At 36.0% G+C, this 23,678-nt stretch overlaps 1 protein-coding gene across 2 annotated transcripts in view; it reads right to left on the reverse strand.

The window, feature by feature from the left end:
* LRBA (LPS responsive beige-like anchor protein) overlaps positions 1–23,678 on the reverse strand; it is a 733,083-nt gene that overhangs the window by 456,079 nt on the left and 253,326 nt on the right. For both annotated transcript variants that reach the window (XM_060012133.1, XM_060012132.1), the window contains exon 36: positions 4,106–4,214. In XM_060012133.1, coding sequence (XP_059868116.1) covers positions 4,106–4,214 — 109 coding nt within the window. The remainder of the gene's footprint in view (positions 1–4,105; positions 4,215–23,678) is intronic.

Raw genomic sequence — 23,678 nt, forward strand, 5'->3', positions numbered from 1 at the left:
GAGTGAAAAAATGATGGCACAAAAGAATATATATTGTATTATTACATTTATATAAAATACAAATTCATTTATGGTGTTGGAAGACAGGATAGTAGTGGTCCTTAAAAGGTTATAGACTAGAAGGGGGCTCTAAATTGCTGGTAATAGTTTATTTCTTAATCTGAGGACTGATTACCCAGGTGTGGTCAGTTTGTGAAAATTCATTGAACTGCACACTACTGATATGTGCACATTTCTATATGTATATTTTTTTCAGTCAAATTTAAACAGAGCATAATAAACGGTAAAATAAATGTTTCTCCTACTTTTCTTTCTGGGAAAAAAAAAAAAAGAATTGAGTCCAAAGAAAGAACCTGGGGGAAATTAAGAAATTATTATGACTAATAAAAGAGGGGATGGGGTAATGAATTCACTTAAATATATTACAAACACTCAAGTACTATCAGAATTGTGGTTAAAATAAATGAATGTTACATATTTAGACAATATGAAAAATAAAATATAACTTTAAAAATTAGAAGTTGAAGAGACAAAAATGAAAAAGAATTATGAGAGGACTAATATCTTCAACTTTCATAGCAGATTGTGGATTAAAGTATGCAATTTAAAAAACAAAGATATGAATAAAGCTCTTATTAAAAAAAATCAAGCTCTTCATTTTTTGATAATTTATTAACATCCTGTTCATTGAGAAAATGATGGTTCTTTTGTTAAAGAAACATTTTCTTGTTTTTCCATTGTTGTTTTTATTTTATTAAATTTACATACAACACTGCAATAAGCAGGTTTACATATCTATGCTTATATACTATTACTTTTTCTTAAAGATATATTCACAGAATAGGGTTATTGAGTAAATGGGTGTGTGTGCACATGCCAATATAATTATTATTAAAATACATATGAACATATTGCCTTCCCATAACACAAAAATGTACATTTCCACTAAAAATATAAGACAATACCATTGCCCATCTCATCTCCCCTATCTCCTTCAACAGTACTAGCTATCATTCTTTCCTTCTCTCAACCTGAGAACAGAGAAGTTATATCATAATTTCTCTAATTTACGTTTCCCTAAATATTTGTGTAAATATTCAATCATTTGAGTACCATTCTAAATGCTACTGGTAACATATTCTTCTGTGAAATCCCTATTCCTGTCCTCTGAATATTTGCCTGTTGGGTCAATTTTTCACTTATTTCATGAGAATTATTAATATAGTAAACATATTAATTTATCAGTCTTTCCATGTTCCATTATGTCTTTCCATGTTGTTGATGGTATGTTTCCTCAGCTTAATATTATATGTAGTAACAGACGCTTACTTTTTATACTTTCTAAGTGGCCTGTCTTGGTTTCAAAATTCTCCCATATGCCTCAGTGCCACTTTTACAGTTTTCCAAATCTGTTTCTAAAATACTTACTATGTCATCTTTCATCCTATATCCTTACTCTATCTGGAAGATTTTTTATATATATTGTCTTTATAGTATTGTTTTAATTAGTATTGTTTATCTGGGAAATCAAGTACATCCTCAATATTTTTATTTCATAAATCTTAGGGCTACACTAATGCATTTCTTTTCCCGCATTAACTGGATATTTGCAGATCCAAATATATTTTGTGGAAGATTTTGATATTTAGATATTTTTAAAGGTATATTTAAATTTCAAATACTCCACTGTTATTCTAATGGAATGATATGCTAATTTTACTGTACTGAATTTACATATTAATTTGAGAAAAACTGACATCTTTGGGGGCAGTAATATTTTCTCTTTTTGACTATAAAGAACATTATGAAGACTTTGGAAAAATATGAATAAGGTCTATATTTAAATAATAGCATTGCACCAGTGAAAATTTTCTGATTTGATAACTGTACAAGATTAAAACAGAGAATGGGCATAGGAAATTCTCACTTAAGTAATTAGGGGTAAAAGGGTATCATGGCTTCAACTTACTCTCAAATTCAGAAAAACAAAGAAAAACAGGAGAGAAGCAAATGTGTTAAACTTTTAACAACTACAGAATATAGGAGAGTGTTGAAGAATAGTTCTTGTACTACTCATTACTCTCCTGTAAGTCTCAAATTATTTCAAAATAAAAGAAGAATTCTATGTCTCTGTTTCTGTCTCTCTCTCTTACACACACAGAGCAAGTTACACTACCCAGCATGGAATGATTCTCCAGCAGTTTATATTTTGTATTGTATTAATGAGATTTTATACTTTTGTTACAAACAGTGTCTGTACACTTCTTAGAGAATTCAACCCAAAATAGTACTTTTGTCCTAACTGTATACATTTCTGATTTCCATTCTTAGCTGGCTACTGCTTGCTACTCAAAAGATAATCTATTAATCTGTCTGCATATTTATCTTATATCCAATAATCTTACTAAAGTCCCTATTAATTCTGGTAGAAAAATATTCAAGAATCTCTTAGATTTTCCTAGATCATAGCATGAGCAATCTGAAAGTAATATTACATCTTCTTTATCTACCAATTATATTAACAATATCTTGCACTTGCAAAAACATTAAAAAATTTTGTTAATGTTAATAGAAGATATCAATCACTCTTTTTTCCTGATTTTAATAGAAATGGCTTGAAACATTTTAAATAATAGTAAATAGTCATTATCATATTTAGATTGTTTTCTGATATACACGATTTTTTCTCAGTTTCATTAGAGCTGGATACTAAAATTTGTACTATGCATTTTTCTACATTTATTGATATATACGCATGATTTTCCTATTTTTAATTTGGTGATATAATTTATTTTATAGGTAGATATCTTAATATCAAATCATCTTTAGCATCCATAAATAAATTATAAGCAATCTACACTATACAGCTAACCCTTGAAAAACATGGAGGTTAATACACATATAATTTATAGTCAGCCTTCGATATCCAAGGTTCCTCCACATCTGTAATTTTGACCAGCTGCAGACTCTGTGGTACTTTAGTATTTACTATCAAAAAATACTGGCTGATGGGCTTCCCTGGTGGCGCAGTGTTGAGAGTCTGCCTGCCGATGCAGGGGACGCGGGTTTGTGCCCCGGTCCGGGAAGATCCCACATGCCACGGAGCGGCTGGGCCCGTGAGCCACGGCCGCTAAGCCTGTGCGTCCGGAGCCTGTGCTCCGCAACGGGAGAGGCCACAACAGTGAGAGGCCCCCGTACCGTAAAAAAAATAAAAATAAAAAATACTGGCTGATAAGTGGACCCCCCCAGTTCAAACCTCTGTTGTTCAAGAGTCAATTGTATAGTTCTTTCATTACATTATTGGATTATGTTGGTTAAAGTTTTAGTTAGAATTTTGTGCCTATATTGTTAACTGAAATTTGTCTTCTACAGTTTTATTTTTTCAGTATCTTTTTTCATACTATGAAGGGTGTATAAAATGAACTGGGAGAGGTTTTCATCATTTTTAATGTACCAGAGAAATATCAGCAACATGTGAATTATCCACTCTTAATATATTAGAAAGAACCCAGATGGTGCTTTTTAATTTTTTTTCCAAATTTTTAACAAAAGTTCCTGTCAAATGCTTCTAGTTCACCTTAAGTGTGAATTTTTGTAATTTATACAGCTATAACACCATTAATTTCCTCTATGAATTCACGTTTATTACACATGTTCAGAAGCAACTGCTGAGACAAGCACTGGCCCAGGATGGGTCTTTCACTTGGTCGCCCCTGTGAGGATCCAAGAAGAAAGCTGTATTCTCCCTCATTTCCTCGGCTACCACCTCAAGGTTAAAGAAACTTCATGCCGCTTGTTCAGCTTCTCTCTAGAAACCTAAAGGATCTCATCTACCATAGGGGTTTTCATTTCCAGTTAATTGTTCTGTCATGCCTAGAGAGGGCAAAAATCCTTCACTATTTACTTTATTGGAAAACTATCAAAGCCAAGGCTACAGAGTCTTGCACTATCTGCCTAGAATCCCCATGATTCTCTCACAAATTTATTTTTAATTTTTTGATAATACATGTTTGCTAAGACCATGCTGCCATTTTACCTACACAGTTTCCCATGACTAACATTTTAAAATGGTACCTTCCTCACACCACTCCTAGGTTTAACCTACCTCAAATTCCGCATGTCTGTGAACATCCTCTGCTCGCTGCCTGCTCAGGATAAATTCAGCTTCATTCGCTACTCTTACTAGATGATCCTTCATGGTTTGGCTAAGCAACCTATAAAGAGATAAACATCATCAAATAAATATATGTATACACACGACATATATGATTATTCATTGCTCAAAGGTGGTGTATTTTATTACTTGGGAGAGCAAAGAACATTTACTCCCCTTTTCTGACATCATACCAAATGAAGGACCGTTATTTTACACTAAATAATTGAAGAACACAACAGCAAAAAGTTATCCTTCTGGCAACAGCAGATTCGCTTTTATCAAACTAACTATCCAAGAAAAGCAACTGAAAATGCTAGATTAAATTTATCTTTTAATCTTTTTTAAGGTATTGGAGCGTTTCCAAGGTAGCCAAGATTTAAACAGCCAGGATCCTAGAGAAGATGTTCAGCATGACCTTTCCCATTGACGCATTTGCTACTCACAGGCGGGAATAGAGAAGCTAAACAGAGCTGTTATAAGTCTTATAGAGCTGAGAGACAAAAACTGAATTTTATAACCTGTCAAGGTAGAGGAATCCTAGTAGTTTACCAAGGCTTACAAAAGGAGTCCAACTATACCCCAGGAAACAGACAACAGTTCTCGAAAACATGAAAACAGACCCTCAAACAACGTTATGGAATTTGCACGTAGATTAACTGGCAGCCAAATAACTAAACAAAATTTTCAGAATCTCATATGGTGAGAAGAAAAAAAAAAAACATAAAGAACAGTGCTGTAGACTCATTGTAAAACCCTGGGCTTTAAGAAGACCTAGAAGGGCTGCAAGATAGGAGTAGGCAAACTGTAAATAAGGCAACTCTCACAAAGATTTTAAAAATTCCACCTTTGAATCAGCTCAGTCTTAAATTAACATAATTGGCACCTAATTTAACTGTTAATCAAAACTCAAAAGGAAATCCTCTCTACAGGAAGATACCATCATGTAGAGACTGTTAAATACAATTTCCTGCATTATTAAATACAATGTCCAACATTTAATCACAAATGAATGTGACATATACATGCTGCTATATAATAAAATGAATAACTAATAAGTATCTAATGTATAGCACAGGGAACTCTACTCAATACTCTGTAATGACCTATATGGGAAAAGAATCTAAAAAAGAGTGGCTATATGTATATGTATAACTGATTCACTTTGCTGTACAGCAGGAACTAACACAACATTGTAAATCAACTATACTCCAATAAAATATTTTTTAAAAAATCACCAGTGAACAGGTAAAATAAGAGACAACACCAAGTGAATGAAAACCAAACAGAAGCCAACTCACAGAAAATCAAGATAGTAAAGTTTCGATAGCCTCATCCATCAAAGGGCAGACAGCAGAGGCAAGAAGAGCTACAATCCTGCAGCCTGTGGAACAAAAACCACAATCACAGAAAGATGCACAAAATGAAAAGGCAGAGGACCATGTCCAGATGAAGGAACAATATAAAACCCCAGAAAACAACTAAATGAAGTGGAGATAGGCAACCTTCCAGAAAAAGAATTCAGAATGATAGTGAAGATGATCCAGGACCTCGGAAAAAGAATGGAGGCAAAGATCAAGAAGATGCAAGAAATGTTTAACAAAGACCTAGAAGAATTAAAGAACAAACAAACAGAGATGAACAATACAATAAACTAAATGAAAAATATACTAGAAGGAATCAATAACAGAATCACTGAGGCAGGAGAATGGATAAGTGACCTGGAAGACAGAATGCTGTAAATCACTGCTGTGGAACAGAATAACGAAAAAAGAATGAAAAGAAATGAAGACAGCCTAAGAGACCTCTGGGACAACAGTAAATGCACCAACATTCGCATTTTAGGGTCCCAGAATGAGAAGAGAGAGAGAACGGACCCGAGAAAATATATGAAGAGATTATAGTCGAAAACTTCCCTAACATGGGAAAGGAAATAGCCACCCAAGTCCAGGAAATGCAGAGAGTCCAAGGCAGGATAAACCCAAGGAGAAACATGCCGAGACACACAGTAATCAAATGGGCAAAAATTAAAGACAAAGAAAAATTATTGAAAGCAACAAGGGAAAAATAACATACAAGGGAACTCCCATAAGGTTAACAGCTAATTTCTCAGCAGAAACTCTGCAAGCCAGAAGGGAGTGGTGCGATATATTTAAAGTGATGAAAGGGAAGAACCTACAACCAAGAATACTCTACCCAGCAAGGATCTCACTCAGATTTGATGGAGAAATCAAAAGCTTTACAGACAAGCAAAAGCTAAGAGAATTCAGAACCATGAAACCAGCTCTACAACAAATGTTAAAGGAACTTCTCTAAGTGGGAAACACAAGAGAAAAAAAGGACCTACAAAAACAAACCCAAAACAGTTAAGAAAATGGTAACAGGAACATACATATAATTCCTTAAATGTGACTGGATTAAATGCTCCAACCAAAAGGCACAAGCTCGCTGAATGGATACAAAACCAAGACCCACCTGTATGCTGTCTACAAGAGACACAGTTCAGACCTAGAGACAGACACAGACTGAAAGTGAGGGGATAGAAAAAGATATGCCATGCTAATGGAAATCAAAAGAAAGCTGGAGTAGCAATACTCGTATCAGATAAAATAGACTTTAAGATAACGAATGTTACAAGAGACAAGGAAGGACACTACATAATGATCAAGGGATCAATCCAAGAAGAAGATACAACAATTATAAATATATATGCACCAAACAGAGAAGCACCTCAATACATAAGGCAACTGCTAACAGCTATAAAAGAGGAAATCAACAGTAATATTATAATAGTGGGGGACTTTAACACCTCACTTACACCAATGGACAGATCATGCAAACAGAAAATAAGGAAACACAAGCTTTAAATGACACAATAGACCAGATAGTTTTAATTAATATTTATAGGACATTCCACCTGAAAACAGCAGATTATATTTTCTTGTCAAGTGTACACGGAACATTCTGCAGAATAGATCACATCTTGGGTCACAAATCAAGTTTTGGTAAATTTAAGAAAATTAAAATCATATCAAGCATCTTTTCTGACCACAACACTAGGAGACTAGAAATAAATTACAGAGAAAAAACCGTAAAAAACACAAACACATGGAAGCTAAACAATACGCCACTAAATAACCAAGAGATCACTGAAGAAATCAAACAGGAAATCAAAAAATACCTAGAACCGAATGACAATGAGAATACAATGACCCAAAACCTATGGGATGCAGTAAAAGCAGTTCTAAGAGGGAAATTTATAGCAATACAATCTTACCTCAAGAAACAACACAAATCTCAGATAAACAATCTAACCTTACACCTAAAGGAACTAGAGAAAGAACAAACAAAACCCAAAGTTAGTAGAAGGAAAGAAATCATAAAGATCAGAGCAGAAATAAATGAAATAGAAACAAACAAAAAAAAAACAACAGCAAAGATCAATAAAACTAAAAGCCAGTTCTTTGAGAAGATAAACAAAATTGATAAACCTTTAGCCAGATTCATGAAGAAAAAGAGTGGAGAGGGGCTTCCCTGGTAGTGCAGTGGTTGAGAGTCCGCCTGCTGATGCAGGGGACACGGGTTCGTGCCCCGGTCCAGGAAGATCCCACATGCCGTGGAGCGGCTGGGCCCGTGAGCCATGGTCGCTGGGCCTGTGCGTCCGGAGCCTGTGCTCCGCAACGGGAGAGGCCACAACAGTGAGAGGCCCGCGTACCGCAAAAAAAAAAAAAAAAAAAAAAAGTGGAGAACTCAAATCAATAAAATTAGAAATGGAAAAAAAGAAGTTACAACAGACACCGTAGAAATACAAAGCATCATAAGAGACTATTACAAGCAACTATATACCAATAAAATGGACAACCTAGAAGAAATGGACAAATTCTTAGAAAGGTATAACCTTCCAACACTGAACCAGGAAGAAACAGAAAATATGAACAGACCAATCACAAGTAATGAAATTGAAACTGTGATTAAAAATCTTCCAACAGATATAGTAAAGTTTCATAGTGAAACCAAGCAGGACCCTTTGGCGCTCCTGGGTACAGAAGCCTTCCTGTGTCCCCATTCCTTGTTTGTAGGGAACACACTCCAGCCTCCATGGCCTTCCCTAAGTTCCAAAGGGGAGATTCAAGCAGTTGCTAATCAGGGAAGGGAGAGGATGCAGATATGAGGGAGGAGCTGCCGAAAAACAAGAGTGCAGCTTTGGGGCAGGGTCCTGATTCTGCCTCAAGTGATATACAGAACAATATCTTTTGTGCTCTTTATAGAACTAAAACCCCCAACAAAGGGAAGATGTCGGCATTCTTCATTCCAGAGAAGAGCACCAGTGGCCAGATTAAAGAAACCAGAGAAGCTCATCAAGAAATTACCAGAGACCAGATTAAAGGGGCCTGCGCACACCCTGATCTTATCAGTGACCCTGCCCAGATTGGGACACACAGTTTTCGAGGGCAGGAGCCCACTGTGTCCCCCTTTGCCTGGCAAAGCAATAAAGCTATTCTTTTCTACTTCACCCAAAATTCTGTCACTGAGATTCGATTTGGTTCCAGTGCACAGAGGCCAAGTTTTTGGCATCATAATGAATCCCAATCCCAATCTTAGCAGGTCTTTCTGTGTAATTTGGCAACTTTATTCTACAAGTTATAGGAAAATGTAAAGAACAAAGAATATCTGAGACACTCTTGAAGAAGGGAAAAGAGGAGGAATAATAATCATAATCCTAATAGAGGACTTACACTATCAAATATTAGGATTTATTATAAAGATACAGTAATTAAAACAATGTGGTATTGGAGCAAAGACAGATGAACAGACCAACGAAACAGAAAAGAATGCAGAAACAAATATATATATATTTAATATATAAATAATTATATAAATGTTATATATAAATATTTAATATGGAAATATATTTTAATATAAATATTTAATATACAAATATATATATTATATTTTTCACCAGATTCCATATTTACTGCAATAAGAGGAAGATGGAGTATTTCAAGAACTGGTCCTGCATCAATCAACTGACGTTCATATGGACAAAATTAATCTTGACTACTATCTCAAACCATACAAACAAATCAATTCTAATTGGATCATAGACAAGACCTAAACACTTCTAGAAGAAGATTACATAAGAGAGTATCTTCATGACTTAGGTTAAAATAAAGATTTCTTTAACAAAATATAAAGTACACATACCATAAAGAAGAAAATTGATAAAATTAACGATTTATGCTTATGAAAGCCAACATTAAGAGAATTAAAAACCAAACTTTAGTAAGGGAGATTTGGAATACTTATAGTCAACAAGGAAATTATATCTGAAATACATAAGAAAATCTTAGAAATAAAGAAAAGGCAATAATCACAATAAATAAAAACAACCAAATACACAAATAAGCACGTCACAAAAGATTTCCAAATGGCAAATAAATTCATGAAAAGGTGTTGAGGTGTTCAGGATTACTAATCATCAGGGAGATACAAATTAAAACCATAAAAAATATACTACACCCCACCAGAATCACTATATTAAAAAAAAAAAAAGACTCTAGTATCAAAATTTGGCAAGGATATGAAACTACTAGCACTCTCACAATCACAAAATATACTTAACAGAATGTTTACAGCAACTTTATTTATAACAGCCAAACACTAGCAACTACCCAAATGCCCATTAAGAATAAAATGAATTTTCTAAATGGTGGAATATTCATATAATAATACACTAAAAAGAAACAACTACTTTTATGCACAAGAAAGTTAATTTCACTAACAGTGTTAAGCAAAGGCACACCAAAGAATATATACCATATGAATCATCTTGTATAAAAAAATATTTTGGGGGGCCTCCCTGGTGACGGGTGCAGTGGTTGGGAATCCACCTGCAAATGCAGGGGACACGGGTTTGAGCCCTGGTCCAGGAGGATCCCACACGCCGCGGAGCAGCTAAGCCCATGTACCACAACTACTGAAGGCCGCACACCTAGAGCTCCGCAACAAGAGAAGCCACTGCAATGAGAAGCTGGCGCACCCCAACGAAGAGTAGCCCCCGCTTGCCTGCACACAGCAACGAAGACCCAACGCAGCCAAAAATAAGTGCTAATAAAATTAATATTTTAAAAAATCTTCTCTATAAAAAAATGTTTTTTAACTAATTTATGGTAATAGAAGTCAACAGTTTAACAGGTGATTAACTTTGGTGATACTACAGACCTCTCCATATAATGATTCATACTGAACGCTAGTAATGATCATACACTTTTAAACATTGCAAAAAAATACCCTGAATATATAAATGATTGACCCATTCCTGGTAAATGCTTCCATAATACCATTCACCTACCACAAATACCAACAGAACGATTCATTTTATAGAAATGGAGTCTTCTGGAATATGTTATGTAAAAGTCTTCTAAACTCCCTTCTTTAAAGGAACTGGAGAGATAGAATGGGCAGGGCTACGATTATGTTCTTTATGTCAATAGCAAGAGTAGCTAACCTGCAATTAGATAAGGCCCACCTATAAAAGTTAGACCCAACAGTCATCAACAATGGCATGTCTACAGACATTCCATGGGGTTCTTGCATCTCTTTGTAGCAACTTTTTAAAAATAAATAAATAAATTTATTTCTTTATTCATTTATGGCTGCACTGGGTCTTCGTTGCTGCACACAGGCTTTCTCTAATTGCAGCGAGCTGGGGCTACTCTTCATTGCGGTGTGCAGGCTTCTCATTGCAGTGGTTTCTCTTGCTGTGGAGCACGGGTCTAAGCGTGCAGGCTTCAGTAGTTGTGGTGCGTGGGCTCAGCAGTTGTGGCTCGCAAGCTCTAGAGCACAGGCTCAGTGGTTGTGGTGCACGGCCTTAGTTGCTCCGCGGCATGTGGGATCTTCCCAGACCAGGGCTCAAACCCATGTCCCCTGCATTGGCAGGTGGATTCTTAACCACTGTGCCACCAGGTAAGTCCCTGTAGCAACATTTTTCTCAAAAATATAAATTAACACAGATGTAGAAAACAAACCAAGAGGAGTGGGGAGGGATTAATGGGGAGATTGGGATTGACATATACACACTACTATACATAAAATAGATACCTAATAAGAACCTACTGTGTAGCAGAGTATTGAGCAGTATCTCTACTCAATACCCTGTAATGACCTATATGGGAAAAGAATCTAAAAAAGAGTGGATATATGTATATGTATAACTGATTCACTTTGCTGTACACTTGAAAGTAACACAACATTGTAAATCAACTACTGGATACTCCAATAAATATTAATTTAAAAAATATGTATAAATTAAGTGTGCATAGACTTTGATACAAAGCAATCGTTACACTCCTAGTAACCTGCCATATGAATATGTTCTCACAAGTGCAGAAAGGTGTGTGTGTGTACAAGGAAGTTCCCTATAACACTTAATAAGAGTGAAAAACTGAAAGAACCAAAATATACAATCATATAATGAGATAGATTCTTCTGAATTAACAACACAAGTTTTTCCACAATATATTATTAAGTGGAAAATATTTTGAAGAATATTATGTACAATATGAGTTTGGGAAAAATATGAAAGGGAATATACCAAATTTCCAGTCATTGAGAATAAGGTCAGAATTACTAGAATTATGGCATGTGAGCCAATCTGGCCTGCCAACCATTTTTGTTAATAATGTTTTATTGGAACAAACCCATTCCATGCCATGCCATGCCCATCTGTTTAATAACTATTATCTATGGCTGTTATCACATTATAATACTAAAATTGAGTAGTAGTGACAGAGACCATATGGCCTGCAAAGTCTAAAATACTTACTATCTGGCCCTTTACAAAAAAAAGCGTTCCATCCCCTTCTCTAGAAAGTTAGGCTATATGTCTTCCTCCTCATATTTCCCTATTGTTCTAAGTTTTACAACAAGCAATAATTAAAAGAAAGGAAAAGAGAAAATCCCTAAGGAAAATAAAAAGGCTTCCTGCTCTTCTACCACTTTTTCCATATCTCTATTAAGTTCATATACACTACTTATAATTTGATTCCAGGTCTGTCAGACCCTCTCCATTAACCCCAAACTGTCTCCCAGTCACTTTAGAAGTTAATGCAATGTCCTATCTATGATTTTTGGGTAACATCATTAGGGTAAACAGTACACATTCAGGCATTATAGATAAAAACAATCCCTAGTGCAATTTTAAAACCTGCTAATGAATAACTTCCTATGACTCTACAGATAGAGAAAGCAACTGCTTTCATAGTGTAGATGTGAAATATTGGTTTGTGCTTTAGTTACTCTCTAGAGACCAAAAACCACATCGTGAATTTAACATCAATATACTGCCTCACAGCACTCTAATATTAATTGAATTGATTAGTCACTGGCACACCAGCCTCTCAGTCCCCAAACAAACAACCTCAAAGTTATTCTAGTCCCTCCCTCTTCGCTACCACCTTCCTCCAGGTCCCTAATCAATCAACAAATACTGCCAATATCTCCTCCGTAATATTTCCAGATTTAATGTATGCTCTCAATTTCACCATGTCCTAAAATATCAAGCCTTAACCATTTCATACACAGTATAACTGAATAAGTTTTCTGAGTATTTACTCTGATCTATTAACATTTTTGTGCACGATTCCCTCTGCCTTTTGAATCACTGTCAAATATCTATTCAATACCTACTATGCTATAAAGATGCTAAGCACTGGAGATGAACTTTCCTTATATTTTAGTTGGAGAGGAAGAGAACACTCTGAGGTCCTCTCCAGCTTTAAATACGAATAGATGTGCTATGGTGGATACACTCTAAGGTGACCTCCAATGAGTCAAGGTCTTGTATGACCCCATTCCACGAGTTTAACCTGAGGAGAATCTTGGACTTGGTATTAGGAAGTAGAATATGGCAAAGATGATGGGATAGACACTCCTGTGATATGTTACATTATATAGGCTCTACCTTGGCTGACAAGAGATTCTCCCACCAGCCTTGAAAAAGTAAGCTGCCATGGCATGAGAGGGCCATGTGACAAGGGGCTAGGAGAGCCTCTAGGAGCTGAGATCAGATCCTAGTGACAGCCAGCAAGAAAATGGAGACGTCGGTCCTAGAGGTGAAAGGAACTGAATTCTGCCAACAACCATGTGAGCTTATAAGAGGACTCCAACCTCCAGAGAAGAACACAGCTTAACTAATACCGTTATTGCAGACTTGTAAAATTCTCAGTTGAGCTGTGCCCAGATGCCTGACCCAAAGAAATTATAAGATAGAAAATGTATGTTGTTTCAAGCAGCAACGTTTGTGGGAATTTGTTATGTACCTATATATAAGAAATACAAATACAATTAGGACGTAAGAATACGTGTGCTATCATAATTCAGTAGAAGCCAAGATCCCTATGAGCTCCTCAAGATAAAAAACAAAAACAAAAAAAAGCACCAACAGAGAGCTAGAGCACAAAGATGAGCCTTAAATCGAGGGCAAAAGCACAAAGAAGAGGAAATGTCATTGTGGACAACAGCATGAACAAAAAGTTATGAAGAGGGGAAAAAACGTGTTATATTTTGAACAGAACCAAAACACCCCTTCCTGCCATTTTTTTTCAAGATGGACACAATGTACAGATATCTAGATAGACAGATCATACTGTCTTGTTTTGCTTTGTTTTGTTTTGGTGCTTTGCATAAAGGTAACATAGGATGTAGGAAAAAAAATCATGCAACATTTAAATATTGAAGCAACAATGGAAAGGCCACAACTCCCTTTGCTATCCATTTTTCAGAATAATCCACATAACCATTAACAGTTTATGTTCCAGTCCTTACATTTTTCTAAACTTATAAAAACATACATGGTATCTGTGGTATACATGTGCATATATAGTAAATATGTATATGTGTATATAAATATTTATGTACACATGTATAAAGGAGTCATACTATACAAAGCTATTTATTTTACTTAATGGTACATCATTATCATACAGAGAACTTTTGAGGGTGGAATGTAACATAATTTATGAAACTAGTCCCTTATTCAGAGATCATGCATTCTTTCCTCCTCTACCCTGACGGCTAACATCACTGCTATTTACCTAGTTACTGAAGCTAGAAATACCAGTCATATTTGACTCTTCCTTCCTCATCATTCTTCACTTGCAATAGACCAAGTACTGTCCATTCTACCTCTGCAATAACTCTAAAAGCTGTTTCTCTCTGTAACATTTTCCAGTGCCTCAGGCACTCAACATCATGGCTTCAATTTTTACAATGGCCTCCAATCAAATGTCCTTCCATTAATCTCATTATTCCAGCCAATGCCTCATCAGGGTCATTTTTCTGAAATGAAAATCTGATCATCACTGTACACTTTTTAAAAGTTTTAACTACCTTCCCATGATCTCCAGAAATTTTGCTACTCCTTTATACGGTAAGACTGCTTTCTCAAACATACCTGTACTTTTATACCACTTTACATCTGTCCCTACTATTCTCTCAGCCAGGAAACACATCATTTCTTATTCCATCTTGCTTATCTTATTAATCCTTCAAAGCAAAACTCAAGATTTAACTACATAAAACCTTTTCTGATCCTACATATGTTTTCCCTCCACAGAACTCAAAAACAAAAGGTACATATGCCTCTTTTGTAGTACTTATTACAATGTATCATTCTGTTTGACACCATCTCAATTATATATTGACAAGTCTGTTTTCTATTCCAGATTGCACCAACCTTGAGTAAATTATCCTTATTATCTCCAGATACAGAACAGTGCCTGATCACTGCCCAGGGACTAGCAGCGCTTGCATGGAAAATAAACTCTTTGAACGTTTGCTTATGTCAGGCAATTCTAGGGTACTACATGTGAGGAATACAAAGATACACAGAACTGTCCACAGGGAGTTTACAATATAACATAGGAAGTTAGGACTACATGCAAATAGCAAGGTAACTGTTCTAAGTACCTTAAGGTTCTTAAAAACATTTTCTTCTCTTATCTTCTTCAATGCGATATAGCACATTCCTGGTTCTTCGCCTGAGTAGCTGCTTCTTCACTGTCTCCTTTCCTACTGCCTCCTTCTTGTACTACCTCTAAATGTTGTAGTTTCCCAGAGCTCAGTTCTGTGCCCTTTCCTCTATCTAAATTATTTCATCCAACCTATAGCCTTCAAATCTCACCTGCGTGCTGCTGATTCCTATATCTCTAACCCTGCTCTTGGTTCCCTGTACTTTCAACCCACATAGTCAACTGTCGAACTGAAATCTTCACTTGTATACCCAATGGGCATTTCAAATTTAACATTTCCAAAACAGAACTCTTGATTTTACCTACCCACTGTCAATAAAAACTCTTCCCCTAACCCTACCTCATTTTTTCCTACTTCAATAAATAGCTCTTAAGTCCCCTTAAGTATAACCCTAGGATTAATTCTCGATTTATCTTTCCCTCACCTCCAAGTCCAAATCATGAAGGCAAGTTCTACTACTTTAACTCTTAAATATATCATATATCACCATTGCTATCACATCAGTCTAAGCCACCTTCACCTCTTGCCTGAAATATTTCAGTAGTATCTTCATTGATATATCTGCTTCCATTCTTGCCCCATACCCTTACCCTATCACAATTCATTCATTCTTTCTTTCTTTCTTTATTTTCCCCCTTTTTGCCACACTGTGTGGCTTATGGGATCTTAGTTCCCTGACCAGAGATTGAACTTGGGCCCTCGGCAGTGAAAGCGTGGAGTCCTAACCATTGAACTGCCATGGAATTCCCCACAATTCATTCATTCTTTTAAAAACATAGCTCATGGTGTACAGAAAAGTGCATAACCACACGAAAAAGAATGATGTTGGACCTTTATCTTAGACCATGTATAAAACTTGACTCAAATGGATTAAAGATCTAAATATAATACCTACAAATATAAAAGTCTTAGAAGAAAACATAGGTGAAAAGCTTCATAGCCTCTGATTTGGCAATGATTTCTTGGATATGACATCAAGAGCACAGGTGTCAACAAAAGAAAAAAAATAATTAAACTACATCACAATTTAAAACTTCTATGCATCAAAGGACATAATCAACAAAGTAAAAAGGCAATCCACAGCATGGGAGAAAGTATTTGTAAATCATATACCTGATAAGGGGTTAATATCCAAAATATATAAAAAACTCCTACGATTCAACAACAATAAAAAATAAATAACTCAATTAAAAACTGGGCAAACTACTGAATAGCTATTTCTCTAGAGAAGATATAAAATAGCTAACAACACAAGAAAAGAGGCTAAACATCACTAATCATTACAGAAATGCCAAATGAAAACCACAATGAAATACTACCTCACACTCATTAGGATGGTTACTATCAAAAAAACACAGAAAATTAATGTTGGCAAGGATATGGAGAAACTGAAACCCTTGTGAACTGTGGGTGGGAATGTAAAATTGTGCAGCCACTAAGGAAAGCAGTATGGCAGTTCTTCATATTTAATTAAAAAAATTAAAATATGATCCATATGTCATATGAATCATACATGTGTCATATGACCAGCAATTCTACTTCCGGGTTTATAGCCAGAGAATCCAAAGCAGGGACTAGCAGACCAAAAGGTGGAAGCAACTCAGTGTCCATCAATGGGTGAAACGATAAGTAAAATGCGGTACATACATATGATGGAATATTACTCAGCCTTTAAAAGGAAGAAAATTCTAACATGTGCTACAACATGCATGAACCCTAAAGATATTATGCTGAGTGAAAAAAAGCCAGACACTGAAGGACAAATACTGTATGATTCTACTAATATGCGATGCCTAGAGTAGTCAAATTCATCAAGACAGAAAGTACAACAGTGGTTGCCAGTGGTAGGAAGGAATGGGTATTGAGTTCCAGTACAGTAAGATGAAAAGAGTTCTGGAGATGGACGCTGACAGTGGCTGTGCATGTAAAAGTGAATGTACTTAATGCCACGGAAGTGTACACTTTAAAATGGTTAAAGTGGTTAAGTTTTATATCATGTGTATTTTACCGCAGTTAAAAATAAGTAAATTAAAACCTAAAAAATAAACACTTAAATGTCACCATAAAAAAAATGAAACATAAAACCCTAAGTCACATCATGCCACTCCTCTGTTTAAAACTCTGCAAATATTCTCACCAAAGAAAATTCAAATCAAATTTCTGACCACAGCCTACAAGGACCTATGCGATCAGAAACATGGATACTTTTGACATTTCCAAACCTCACTCTCTCCAGCCACTCAGGCCTTTTATTTGTTTCAATAATTCACAAACATCATTCCCTCCTCAAGGCCTTTGCTCTTGATATTTCCTCACCTTAAAAGGTTGTGACCTAGATCTCAAACTGTTTGGCTACTTCTCTTCATTCAAATCAAGTGTCAGTTCTTCACAAATCTCCTCTTGACATGCTATATTGGCTTCCCTATAAACTCTCCCCTCTTCACTCTCATAACCTTATCCTGTATTGTTTTCTCGTAGGCATTTATTACTACCTGAATTATCTTATTTGTTCATTCATTTATTATTTGTCCTCTCCTCTATGTATGTCAGCAGAGTCTTATTCACAGCTACATCTTCTGTCTCCAGAACAGTGCCTGACACACAGGCTACAATCAATAAATAAGTACTAAATGAATGATGGAAAATGAGTGCCAAAACCACCTGCAATTGATTTTTTGTCCTTTCTTTACATCCAAAGTCTTAACTTCCATAAGATCCAGCTGAATCTTCTTTCCCTCTAAGGAATATTCTACAATTCTATAAAGGCCTTTATTTTAGGCCAACTTATGCTTAATGCTTATTATATACATAGCAGATATTTTACTTGTTTACACAGGATCATAAAAATTCCATTCAATTGCTACCTATATTACTCTATCCTCCGTATCATAGCACAAGTGATTAAGGAAGCACATCTTTTACCTATTCTTCTTTTTTAATCAACCATAGTACCTGAGAGGTACTGTTCAGGTAGACTGTACTCCAGCAGTCCTCAACCTTTTTAGCACCAGGGACCGGTTTCGTGGAAGACAATTTTTCCATGGGGCGTGGGGACGGGGGGTGTGATGGTTCAGGCGGTACTACAAGTGATGGACAAGGCAGTAATGCAAGCGATGGAGGGGATGCGAGCGATGGTTCAGGCAGTAATGCTACCAATGGCTCAGGTGGTAATGCGAGCAATGGGGAGCAATGGGAGGTGATGGGCAGCGGCAGATGAAGCTTCGCTCGCCTTCCCCCACTCACCTCCTGCTGTGTGCCCCAGTTCTTAACAGGCTGCGGACTGGTTTGGGACCCCAACTGTACTCAATCATTATTTGATAAATGGATAGTTTGTGCCAATGCTTTAAAGTAAAGATTCTCAAGTATCTAAATGTATCTAGGTAATTTAAAGTAAAACTCTAGAGATTTTAGACTAAACAACTATGTCAGAAATGTAAGTTTGAAAAATTTTCACTACATAATACAAAATATTACTGTCTAACCTTATTTATTTATAAGAATATTTTAAAATTTGATTAGAATGTATATAAAGTATTTAATATTACTTGCAAAGAAGGAAGCATATTTTTCCTTCATAACTTAAAAAATGATTTTAAAATCCAATATTTCAGAAGGCCCTCACTACATGCCTCCCATTTTTTTTAAATTGGACACATAAATATGACTTTTCCTTTTATTATGGAAAATATAGAAAAAATGACTTCACAAAATAAGTAATAAGATATCTAAATGAATAAAGAATTGTTGCTTTTCTAAGGGGCCAATATTTTCCATCTATGTGCATATTTTCTCAAATATACAAATTATACAATATTTAGCAACTGTAATTTTAACTAACAGTTGTGAAAACTATTCTTTCCAACAAACAATTACAGATGAGTTAAATTTTTAATTATAATAAGCAGTCTCAAAATAGTAGGCTTACTATTTAGCAAATTAAATCTCTAAATGCAGAGCACGAAATGATTCACATATTTTATTATTAAGGAGAAAAACTATGTATAATTTATACCTACAGCACAAGGAGAAAAAAAAGTGCTTGTGTCAGCCCTAGGAAACAAACAGCCCTATCAAGTGACCAACTAAGGAAGATTCATGCTACCAGCTCAATAAATAACACTAATGATGACAACCATCTCCCATAACTACATTACAGCCCATTGTCCACATCTGATTATACTAGTCTAGACCTTGGGTAAGCACATCCACACATTTTCACCAAGAGTTTTCCAATATTATGCTCTGTTTCCTGGGTTTTCTGTGACTCCCATTAGCAGCAACTGTCAGATTTTCTCTACTAAACGTCTTTACCATTGATGGGAAAGGAAAGTTACCACTTTTCTGCACCCTAACAACTGAGAATATGGAAGCAATGTGTCTGAATTGGCAATCTCTCTAACATTGTAATTTCTTTAGAATTAACTACAGAGAATTGACACAAACCAAATCTGAGAGGAAAAAGTTGTTTCCAAAGTCTTCCTTCAGTATTATCACAACTAATAAAACCTCACTTCTCAGACTATATTTCATTTATCAACATATTCTTTATTCTTATATTGTAGAAGTATTACATAAATCTCCATGTAACTACCTCTTTGCTCACATCTCACACACACACACACACACACACACACACACACACACACACACGATAGCCAATAAATCAGTATCACAAAAATCCTTAAATTGATATCTCTCTGCTCCTTTCTGAGGTAAAGCCCTCAGTAACAACTCTGAGTAAGAGACACAAAGGGTCTAACATCATAGAATACACAGCCTGAAGTCTGAGAAAGAGCAGACTGATCACTAACTAAAGAGTATTTTTAAATAAACTCTTCAGTATTCTTTAACAGGCTTCATACGTATTTAAAGCCAATCTAGATCTTTCTCTGTTTAGAAGTAGTCCAGGTGGTACCTACTTCTGGAGCCTAATAACCTTTTATCAGGCAGACTATAATACATCAATACACTTTACAACAACTGGGATGGAAAGAACAAATTATTTCTCCTGAAAAATGTAAGAACTCAGTAACTTAAGTTTCAAATTCAACATAAATGTCATATCCTGATATGAATCTATTTTTCCAAACTTATTTTGTACAGAAATCCCTCGTTGAGCATTTCAAAACAATAATTCAAGGTAGTAGAGAGACTAGAATGGAAGCAGATGGGCTGTTGGCAAGGTGGCATTTTTAGACAAAACAAGTTCTTAGGACTATGAAATATTTATTCTCAATGTATATAAAGTGGGAGAGAAGACAGTCTTATATAAAACAACTAGGGAAACCACTCTGCTTACTCCCAACTTGGAATCCACTTTAGGATTTCTCTGTTACAAAATATCCACCGTCTTCTATTTTCCTGTAACTGCCTTTGTTGCCACTGCTAGTTGCACTTGCATATCATTTTCATAGGAACACACCATTTTAGATTCCACCTTGACCATTTTATTTAAAACTGCAATATCCACACCCGGGAAAGCAGCGGACGAGGAAAGAAGCTTACACACTACGGCCGGAATCGGGGGCCCACGGAGGGCCGGAGGGCCAGAGCAGCACCAGGTAACCCCCTTTATATCTGAATTCAGTGATCTACACCACTGGTACTGCAGGGTTAAAATAAAGCCATGTGGCTGACAAAGTCATGGTGCTCTGGCTGGGTGTCACGCCTGAGCCTCTGAGGTGGGAGAGCTCAGTTCAGGACACTGGACCACCAGAGACCTCGCGGCCCCACGTAATATCAAATGGCGAAGGCTCTCCCAGAGATCTCCGTCTCAATGCTAAGACCCAGCTCCACTCAACAACCAGGAAGCTCCAGTGCTGGACATGCCAAGACAAACAACTACCAAGACAGTAACACAACCCCACCCATTAGCAGAGACACTGCCTAAAATCATACTAAGTTCACAGACACCCCAAAACACACCACTGGATGTGGTCCTGCCCACCAGAAAGACAAGATACAGCATCATCCACCAGAACACAGGCACCAGTCCCCTCTACCAAGAAGCCTACACAACCCACTGAACCAACCTTACCCACTAGGGGCAGACACCAAAAACAACGGGAACTACAAACCTGCAGCCTGTGAAAAGGAGACCCCAAAAACACTAAGTTAAGCAAAATGAGAAGACAGAGGAATACACAGCAGATGAAAGAGCAAGGTAAAAACCCAACAGACCAAGCAAATGAAGAGGAAACAGGCAGTCTACCTGAAAAAGAATTCAGAGTAATGATAGTAAAGATGATCCAAAACCTTGGAAATATAATGGAGAAAATAAAGGAAACATTTAAAAAGGACCTAGAAGAACTAAATAGCAAACAAACAATAATGAACAACACAATAAATGAAATTAAAAATTCTCTAGAAGAATCAATAGCAGAAAAACTGAGACAGAAGAAGGGATAAGTGACCTTGAAGATAAAATAGTGGAAATAACTACTGCAGAGGAGAATAAAGAAAAAAGAATGAAAAGAATTGAGGACAGTTTTAGAGACCTCTGGGACAACACTAAACGCACCAACATTCGAATTATAGGGGTCCCAGAAGAAAAAGAGAAAAAGAGAGGGACTGAGAAAATATGTGAAGAGATTATAGCTGAAAACTACCCTAATATGGGAAAGGAAATAGTCAATCAAGTCCAGGAAGTGCAGAATGTCCCATACAGAATAAATCCAAGGAGAAACACATCATGACACATATTAATCAAACTATCAAAAATTAAATACAGAGAAAAATTATTAACCTGCTGTATAAAAAAATAAAGGAAAATTCAAAAAAAAGAAAAAATATGAAAAGCAGCAAGGGAAAAGCAACAAATAACATACAAGGAAATCCCCAGAAGGTTAAGAGCTGATCTTTCAGCAAAAACTTTGCAAGGCAGAAGGGTGTGGCAGGACATATTTAAAGTGATGAGAGGGAAAAACCTACAACCAAGTTTACTCGACCCAGCAAGGATCTCATACGGATTTGACAGAGAAATTAAAACCTTTACAGACAAGCAAAAGCTAAAAGAATTCCGCACTACCAAACCAGCTTTACAACAAATGCTAAACGAACTTCTCTAGGCAGGAAACACAAGAGAAGGAAAAGACCTACAATAACAAACCCAAATCAAGTAAGAAAATGGTAATAGGATCATACATATCGATAATTACCTTACATGTAAATGGTTTAAATGCTCCAACCAAAAGACACAGACTGGCTGAATGAATACAAAAACAAGACCCGTATATAGGCTGTCTACAAGAGACCCACTTCAGACCTAGGGACACATACAGACGGAAAGTAGGGGGGTGGAAAAAGATATTCCATGCAAATGTAAATCAAAAGAAAGCTGGAGTAGCACTTCTCATATCAGACAAAATAGACTTTAAAAGAAAGACTATCATAAGAGACAAAGAAGGACACTACATAATGATCAAGGGACCAATCCAGGAAGAAGATATAACAATTATAAATGTTTTGCACCCAACATAGGAGCACCTCAATACATAAGGCAAATACTAACAGCTATAAAAAGGGAAATCGACAGTAACACAATCATAGGAGGGGACTTTAACACCCCACTTTCACCAATGGACAGATCATCCAAAATGAAAATAAATAAGGAAACAGAAGCTTTAAATGACACATTAAACAAGATGGACTTAATTGATATTTATAAGACATTCTATACAAAAGCAATAGAATACACTTTCTTCTCAAGTGTTCTTGGAACATTCTCCAGGATAGACCATATCTTGGGTCACAAATCAAGCCTTGGTAAATTTAAGAAAATTGATATCGTATCAAGTATATTTTCCAACCACAACGCTATGAGACTAGATAGCAATTATATGAAAACATCTGTAAAAAATACAAATACATGGAGGGTAACAATACACTACAAAACAACCAAGAGATCACTAAAGAAATCAGAGTAAATCAAAAAATACCTAGAAATAATGACAATGAAAACACAACAACCCAAAACCTATGGGATGCAGCAAAAGCACTTCTAAGATGTAGGTTTATAGCAATACAAGCTACTTCAAGAAACAAGAAACATCTCAAATAAACAACCTAACCTTACACCTGAAGCAATTAGAGAAAGAAGAACAAAAAAAACTGAAGATAGCAGTAGGAAAGAAATCAGAAATATCAGATCAGAAATAAATGAAAAAGAAATGAAGGAAATGACAGCAAAGATCAATAGAACTAAAAGCTGGTTCTTTCAGAACATAAACAAAATTGACAAACCATCAGCCATCACTGCAGCACTATTTACAATCGCCAGAACATGGAAGCAACCTAACTGTCCATTGACAAATGAATGGATAAAGAAGATGTGGCACATATATACAATGGAATATTACTGAGCCATAAAAAGAAACGATACTGAGTTATTTGTAGTGAGGTGGATGGACCTAGAGTCTGTCACACAGAGTGAAGTAAGTCAGAAAGACAAAAACAAACTCCGTATGCTAACACATGTATATGGAATCGAAAAATA

The sequence above is a fragment of the Delphinus delphis genome, chromosome 5, assembly GCF_949987515.2.
Source record: "Delphinus delphis chromosome 5, mDelDel1.2, whole genome shotgun sequence".
Taxonomy (NCBI): domain Eukaryota; kingdom Metazoa; phylum Chordata; class Mammalia; order Artiodactyla; family Delphinidae; genus Delphinus; species Delphinus delphis.